We start from the raw sequence: 8,868 nt of genomic DNA, 5'->3' as shown, positions 1-8,868 counted from the left end.
AATTGACATTTATCAATCGCGTTTAAGCAATTGTCGCGATCCATGTCGTTGATTTCAACGGTGATTCGTCGAGACGAATATCACGCGTAATTTGATGAGAAAATGCGATCGAAAGCGCAAAGTAAGACACGAATCGTCGGGTAAAATGATAACGGAAAATTATAATATATCGATCGCTCGCCAAAAAATAATCTCACTAACAATTATACGAACAAAAGTGCGCGTGTAACAAAGTTTCTATTTTCGCCGCGTTCGGGAGTGCCGTTTAAATAATCGAACTAAAGACTTTTCAAAGCCCATTTGATCAAAGTATTCGTTAAATGTCCGTTCCTGTCGATGGCCACACTTCCGAGATTTGGCAGTTTTTTGGGGTATAATACCCGCCGACTCGAGGTGGAGGCGAACTTGACGGAACAGAATACATATTTTCACGTGGGCTTTATAAACGGGAGTGTAAAATCGCGCGAGCGATCTTTGTGTTTTCGCGAGTGTGCTGGAGGACAATCTCAGTGGAGGAGGTCTAGAAGAGAGGCATCGGGCGCCAGCGGAGCAACTTTACGGTAAATATTTTTTATTTAGTGTAAAATTAATCAGTTTATTCTTGTGAAGATCCCTTTGCGGGAAAATCTCTTGCGCATTAATCGTTGAAACTTCCAACCAAATCGTTTAATACGCATAAGAATTACTTATGTTTTACAATATTCATTTTTCTGAACACTGCTCTAATAAATTCTTATTTGTATGTTACAGAATCACCGCGGCTAACTCCGCTGCTGCGCATCGGGTGGTGAGTGAGAAACATTTTCATTTCAAACAACTTCTATCTTCTCTTTGTCAATTTTCTTTTCTTTCTCCCACATTTGTCCATTTCTTTCAATTCAGCGTAATTTCGATTTAACTTGCTCATATTTTTTTCTAATACCCGTTTCTATTAATGCAGATCAATTTTAATCTTAATGCAATGTATCATTCATCTTTTTCCGAGGGGGAAACCGCTGAGGGCATTGTGGTGTACAGATTTGCGGCATTACCGGGCATTACTAGGGCATTTTTGGGGCATTACGTCTTGCTGAGGCATTATAAGATACAATAAGATAAAACAAGATAAATAAGATAAAAGAAGATAATAAGATAAAGTAATGCCCACTGGGCATTAGTGGGCATTGGTGTACAAGATTTTGGTCAGCGGTTTCCCCCTCGTCTTTTTCTAACCGGGTGTCTGAAACGTGGGAATAAAAATCGGGGACAGTGTTGACTTTAAAAATTGAAACGTTTTATTCATATTTTTATAAGCAAAAACACAACAAAATTCAAGTACACTTATTTCATACATGTTAACTTCAACTAAAATATACTTGTACAGTAACATGACTCGTGTATAAGATGCAACGCTTTAATGTTTTTATATGAATAATCGGCATACAATTGGGTCGGACGCATCCGATGAGGTCGATAATTTCATGAAAAGGAAATCTAAACGAGTCCTCGGGTACGCATGCATTGACAAGGATCATTATCATCATCATCATCAAGCGGGCGAGCCCTCTCACGCACTTATCTCTTTCTCTCTCTCTCTCTCTCGCTCGCGTTCTCTCTTTCTCTCTCTCATTCTTTCTTTCTCTCATCAATTTTAACAAGTCTTAATCGCACCTTGATATCTCGCTACTGACTATTATCAAGGAGAGTGCTTTGAAATAGTTACAAAAACGGCCGCCACAGAATAAGGCACACAATTGATGCAACGCGCATTATCTTTTTTTTTTCAATGTAACGATATAATATTCGTACTTATGCTTTAATGTTACTTTGGTGTGAACGAACGTTCATAGAGCTACGCCTGATCATTATGGAAATGATTTATTCATGCTTAAGGAAACTAGAACTTTGCAGGAACAATGGTGTCTACATATTGCTGTTGCGTGACATAAGGTTTCGCGTTTCTTTTTACTCCCCGCCGTCCTGTTATCATCTTCATCCACGGCCTCACACCCTGTCTTATGGTCGCTACTCGATCCAATTCCTTCCCCTCCTCTTTATTATCATTAATGTACTATCGGTACTTATTATCTCTCTTTTTTTTGCCTTTTGCTAATGCCTCGAGAATGACTCTATTTACACAATCCCTCTGAGGTATGTTACGGGCGTTATGATATGGGACATACATGACTCCGCGAACCACGTCTAACGATCGACCTACGCGCGATTATGCAATCTAAGGTACTCCCCGATCTATCCCTGGACACAAATCAACTAAAGCGTGGGCTATTGTCGTAACAAGTGCAGCTTTATTTTTTTATGTATATGCATAATAAGTACACATATGCATCTTTGCGGTGCGTTCATCCGATTCCGGTCGAGACGCGTCTATCGGGGAAAAGAGTAAAAAAAAAAGAGAGGCTTTACTTCTCCCCGATTCCTCGACGAATGTTTAGAGGCGGGATCATCCGTGCGATCGTCGGCTAGCTAAATTCGGAGTCGAGAATGCTTGTCCGGTTTCAGGGATGCCCGAATTCGAAGGATGTCGCTCTCTTAAATTACACCTCGAAGACGCGAGGGACGATCTTTTTACAAATTGAAATTTCGTGTTAACCGAGCATCAGGAAAGATCGCCCGCTCTAAGCATCCGTCGATTACTGCAATATAGATCGTTATGTAACCGTCGTAAGATTTTTCTATACATCTCGTTATACTTCTCAATAACAGGCTAAAGCTACAGCTCACTGCTCTTACCACTGCCCATTTTTTTTTATCAGCTAGTACCTCTTAGTATGAGAACGCGATATTACATCTACGCGATTATTACGTATCGCTATTTCAAAGCATGTATTATTGAACGATTTGCTCTGTCGGTTCTCCTCGATACATCCTTCTCCCTTCTCGACTGGAGAAGGAAAAAGGAAACTCACACGGGTGAACATGCGGGGATACTCCAATAATGCCGAGTTAAAAATTGCGAGCAGTCAGAACTTTCCTAAGCAAAGGCCATCCAACGTGATTACGTGCAACAATAACTCCTAGTCTTTTAACATTCGTGTCTTTTATATAGTTTCTAAAAATAACGCTCTTGTCATTTCGACCGAGTGTATTACGAGATATCGTAGCGAGAGTAAAACAACAGTCTGGCATCTCTTGTGCCTCAACACTTTCTCCATATATTTTTCTTCTCTCTCTCCCCCTGTCTCTCTCTGTCTCTCTTTTCTTTTCCTCCTCTTTCGTTTCATGCAAAATAAAATTCACGCTTTTCCTATTATAAATCCGGAGAAAACAATGTATTGCCTCTTGACAAGCTCGGTCCAGATAAAAGCTGAACGTCGAGAAACGTTACGAATCTCTGTCTTTGATTGCGAACAATGACGTACAATGTTTAATGGTAATAATGGTAAAATGCTATCGTAGAGTGACTGCTACAATGCATGCTCCCACACACATAAAATTTTGAAAGTTTTCCACAAGAAAGTTATACGATCACAAACGAACTCTTAAAACTATTTACAAAAGAACGGATCGCGGTCCGCGATGCTTTTGAAATGACGTTTAGTCCTCTTTGAGCGTGTCACTGAACTTTATTGAAAGAATAGCGATTCGTTAAATCTCCGCCCGACGAAGACGGGACATTTGCTTTTACATTGTGTGCATATTACATGTACACATACGTGCGTGATATACCCGGGGAAAGCACAAGTCTTGGCCTACTTCGAAGAGGACGGCCCTGACGCGGTTACGCAATAATATATTATTATAATATAAGCTATGTTATAATAATATATCCTGTTGCCTTATCTTTTGAAAAAGAGTTTGCGGTAGGGTGTATCTTTTTCGAGTTACTGTATATTGCAGCACACCGCTCTGCACGGTATCGGACCCTCGCCGTTCTGACCGTACAACGGCCGTTGCCCGAACATCTTCGTATCGAACGACAAGAACGGCGATTTCCCGGTGTAATAGCTCTCGTATACCTCGAACGCCTCGTCGACAGGTATCTTTCCGGTATTCTCCATGGTAACGTCTTGATTTTTGTCCGGCATAAAGATCGGGATCTCCTCGCCGCGGAAATACCCGATCGTTTTGTCCTCCGGATCATTTGGCACTGTTCTCGACATGGACGAGATTACCGACGTGCTGAACTCGCTTGACTCCTCTTCCGTGTTGACAGTATCGCGCGCCAATCTGTAATACCTCTGCACATGCTCGACGGTAGCTTTCTCGATCTCGACGTTATCGTCCTCCGCCGCCTCACCCTCGCACAAGACTCCCGGGCTTTGCAGCATCCTCCTCGGGGTTATCACAGGTTCTACAGTTTCCGCCTCCCAGCACTCCAACACGTCGGGCTCCTCTATGCTAACCGAGGACGCTATCATTACGCTGTTCTCCTCGTTCTCGCTGCTGGTCTTCTCCTCCACGTTTTTGTTAATCACGTCTATGTGAGCAGCGGACTTGACGACGGCATTACCGTGATCGTTAAGTGGAACAGGTTCGTACGAGGACGTCGGTAACAATCTGCCGTCTTGCGAGACAATTATCTCCCCCTTCTCAAACGTCCGTACGCTCAGCGTACCGTCCTCGCTCGTTTCCTTGCTCCTCCCGCCGTTTAAGGTATCTTTACGTCGCATCTTGATGTCGATATTCTCAACAGAATTTTGACTGATTTTCCTCAATGTCTTCATTCGTCTTGCGTTAACTCTCTTCGAGTTTATCCGAGAACTTAAAGCAACCCTCATACCCGCAACGCTATCCTCCTGAGTAAATTCGCAAACGTCACCAACATTATTTTTCGGCTTGTCTCTCGATCTCACGGCAGTGACAAAGTCCAACGAAGCCAACGAGGAAACCAACTGGTTCTGCGTCTTCTCATTGACGTTCCTGTTCCGCTTGTCGTTTCTCTTTGCCTTTGTTTTTCTCTTCACAACTTTCGCGTCACTCTTTCTTCTGCCGATCGATGTCGACGTCAAATCAGCTTCCGTCTGATCGTTCCTGGCGTTATTGTTGTTATTGATGTTGTTATTGTTGTTGGTCTTTGCGAATTCGCCGCAGCTAGCCGTGCGCGACAACAACGTGACGTTGTCGACGCCGCTATTAGCAGATAGTGCAGGCATGGGGTTGCCTTGCAAGTTTTTTGGCGGCTTTGCATCCATTTCTTCATCATCATCCTCGTCCGTCTCACTTTCCGAGGTTGACGCCGACGTTATGAAAAGATCGGGCGAGTTCGCTCGGCGCAGCCACTCCTTCACCGCAGCCGTGATGGGATACTTCTTCGACGGTCGAGTCTGGCTCTCAAACCCGGAATCTTCGTTCGAGCCTTGGACAGTATCCCGGCTTACTGCTTTGACCGTGTCCTCGTCACGCACCTCCGATGCGACTTCCTCGTTCGTCACTTTCCATTCCGTCTCGTCCAGCTTATCGTTCGCAATACTGCATTTGCAATCCGCGTCCGACAGTTCGACACCTTCCAACTGTTGTACGAGCGTCCTGTTCTCCAGGTGCGCGGTATCATCCAAGTCCGGCCCGGGTGTAGACTCTCTCACGAATTTTAGACCCTTCTTGCTGTACTTTCTGGGTAATCCAAGTGACGCTGCTCGCACAACGGACGAATTGTTGCAGTGTCGCAGTCGTTGAATTTCCTCTTTTTCGTTGACGTTCATCGTTGTTAAGTCGGAGCCATTGTCTCGAGGGCTCGCTGATCTCGACTTTGACGCCTTCTCCGTAAAATCGGCGAGATATTCGTGACTCGTATCGCCGTTAGTTAAACTTCCTTCAGGACGTTTAACGCGATTATTCAGTGTGTCTGTGTTAACGTCGTTGCTATTATTTTCGACTAGTTCGTGCTTCGCATTGGCACTGATCGAATCGCCATCATTCTCCAAATTAGTGTCAGTCCTGGAGAGCGCTTCGTGATCAATCGGAGTACTGCTCCTTATCTGCTCCGTAATTTCATTCGTTACTATCGCCTCCACATTCGCGACTAGGTGATTCGCTTGACCGTTAATTTCTGAGCTCCTGCTCTCTGGCACGTGTCCAACTGCCACTGACTGAGCGTTCTCCAAAGACGTCTTCCTGACGACTTGCTGCGAATTGCGGATCGCCATCTCTTCCTGGTTCGTTAGACTTTGAGCAGGCGATGAATCACACGTCTCGGTCTCGCGACTGGCGGGTTCCGTTTCGATGCAAGATGACACATCCAGCGTGTCGTTGACTGACGACATGGTCTCTTCGGCCACAGTGCTGACGACGGATGTCGAAACAGGACCAGAGAGGATTCGCGATTGCAGACTCGGCCGCAAATGAAATTCCTGGCACTCGGGATTGAGCGGTCGATTCGCCGCCGCCACCGCCGCCGCCACCGTCGTCGTCGTGGTCATTGTAATCGCGACCGAGGTCGGACATTCTGACCAGGATAATCGGGAAGACGATACATCATTATCACATTCGGAACTGTATTCCCCTTCTTCCTCATCTTCGGTGTTACCCTGAATTTAATCAGAAAAAGAAAAACGTCAGGTTTTAACCAGGCGACCATTTTAGCCGAAAATATCTCGTAACGAAAATAGTTACTTTTCTGGCATATTCATCTTGACATATACAACTGCTGGTGTTAATTCTTATATTTTATATTCCATTACATATTATTTCTTGCACAAGAACAGTTTTAGCAGCATTTAGCTTATTTTGCGTTGGATGAGCTTTGTCGACTTACCAAAGTAGGTCTTCTCTGTTTTCTTTTCTTTCTCTTCTTTCTTCGCTTGGCGCACGCCATCATAGTGGTTACGTCCATAGTTCTCACCAATGGCCCGCCCTGGATGGTAACACCTTGGACAGAAGAAATTGTCGCGCGTTATCGGTCTGTCGAGGGACACGGAGAGAACGGTCAACGAATAATATTTCAGTGCGACATTTGGCGACCCAATGATACAGTTATGATCAGAGGAGCGTAAATGAGCGGCTAGAACGTGCCGGAGTTGTCGCGAAAAGTGAACCTGGCTTTTCGCTGCTTCTCCGTGCCTTCCGACTTCTTGTATATCGAAGCGAACGACACGCAAGTGTTATTTTTGACGAGTTCTATTTGAGATGTAGCAACGCGCTGCCGTTGCCAAACTCTCATCTCACGTCTCTCGCGCAGCCAAGACATATTTCCGACGTTAAATCGTGCCGGTGCGACCACGGGAGGACGGTATATCTTCTCGTGCGGTGGCCGCGAGTCAATGGACTCTCGCATGAGATATGCTTCATTATTGGTGCAATGTGAGAATAATGAGATACAATACGGCGTGTCGCAGCTGTGAGAAGTACATCGATCGACATTTATGCGAGTGATGTATGCCGTTAGTCGCGAGCGACAAACAGACAGCTCGAGCGTGTACAGAGTTGGAACTTTAGGGACGATCGTGAAGAATAAACTACGTATACACTAACCGTCGGACACTCTCGACGTGAAAAATCGCCGAGCAATCTCATCGATACTGTTTCATGGAGCTGCGGGGACTCCCGTTTCCACGATCGTGTCTAAAGCGTGGTACCTTTTACCTTGAATGTGGTAGAGGCACGGCGGTAATAAAACAGCAATGATGCCGATGGACGGGACAGAAGTCATGAATCGGGGCATATCCCTTTCCTTTGGCCGCGCTTCCGATCGACACTGTTCTCGTTTAACATTAGAAATAGGTACAATCAAGCGTACTACGGCCAGTGTAGCGCAGTACGAGGAAGGAGCGTTCAAATCCGCACAGATATCAATAATTCAACACTTGCGCGATATCGTTACTTTTTTTCCTACAATTTTTTTATTCTACGGTAGCCTGGTTATGCAACGATTAATTGCGTACGAAGTGTCTCGTTACCATTTTTCCTTGAAATCAAATCGTCAACCTTTAACCGAGACTTGACTTTTCCTCTAGAAAACGATCGCGGTATCAGTAGCTTTTGAACTGTGAGCAACAAAGAGTCAAGAACTTTTTTGAAGTAAATCTTAAAGTTGTTAACAAGTGAGAAACGTTCGGACAATTACAAGTAAGCTTTACTGTAATAAAACCTAACAAGCTCCAATCCTCTACTTTATTTCGATTGTTACTATTTTTATCCGCATTAAACAGTATAATCTCAATTAACTTTACACGACTGCTACGTAATAAATTGTGCATCTCGCGCTAGTGCTCCCTCCCCGAAATGCGCCTCTTTCTCTTAAACGCAAACGTGGGCAAATCAACACACTTGTCCGTTGTTCCGTCCATCCGACTGTGAACAGAACGAAGGCTACGAGGGCGAATGTAGGTCTGCTCATGCAGGTAGCAGAGAGCAAGTACAGATTTTGCCAATCCGTATATTATAGCACGCGCACATTACTCAGGGGGACGGCTCCGATCCTAAATCTATCTATCTCGTAAACTAACCATTAACGTTGACCAAAGGTGGCCCGAACATATAGTGACCAGGATACATGTACGGTTGCGGTACAGCCGGCATCATATGCGGCATGTGCACTGGCTCTTGCATCAGTAGCGGATCCAGGTAGGGATCGACCGTCGTCATGCCGTTCTCCAAATGTGGCTGCCCCTCGAGATGCAGCTGCTCCGGCGGTTGTTCCTCCGCAAGCGGCTCCTTCACGATGTGCTGCTCCATACTCGCGTTGTTCGCTTCCTCGGCTTGCTCCTCGATCTCCTCGGCTACGCTACCGCTACAGCTAGCGCTACCGGTGCCACTCTCATTCCACATGCTGTTGGAAGCTTCCGCTGCCACTATCGTGCCGTTCTGCTCCTCCACTATCGTAACTGGTTCTGTACTTTGATTAGTCTATAAATGAATAATTGAGTGATAATCAAATAATAATTTATAAAGTATATATTATCATCATTGGAATTAATATAACGTGAAACAAGT

The 8,868-nt window shown here is 44.9% G+C and overlaps 1 protein-coding gene across 3 annotated transcripts in view; it reads right to left on the bottom strand.

Moving 5' to 3' along the window:
- Positions 1–1,251: 1,251 nt before the first annotated feature.
- LOC105565526 overlaps positions 1,252–8,868 on the bottom strand; it is a 33,693-nt gene continuing 26,076 nt past the window's right edge. For all 3 annotated transcript variants that reach the window (XM_012018796.1, XM_012018795.1, XM_012018797.1), the window contains 3 exons: positions 8,382–8,781; positions 6,692–6,804; positions 1,252–6,464 (listed from right to left, as the gene is read on the bottom strand). In XM_012018796.1, coding sequence (XP_011874186.1) covers positions 3,822–6,464; positions 6,692–6,804; positions 8,382–8,781 — 3,156 coding nt within the window. In that variant the 3' untranslated portion in view covers positions 1,252–3,821. The remainder of the gene's footprint in view (positions 6,465–6,691; positions 6,805–8,381; positions 8,782–8,868) is intronic.

This window comes from Vollenhovia emeryi, unplaced genomic scaffold (assembly GCF_000949405.1).
Source record: "Vollenhovia emeryi isolate VEMERY1.0 unplaced genomic scaffold, V.emery_V1.0 DF939151.1, whole genome shotgun sequence".
Taxonomy (NCBI): Eukaryota; Metazoa; Arthropoda; class Insecta; order Hymenoptera; family Formicidae; genus Vollenhovia; species Vollenhovia emeryi.
Note: the sequence above shows the minus strand (reverse complement) of the source record. Positions and strands in the feature narration are given on the sequence as shown.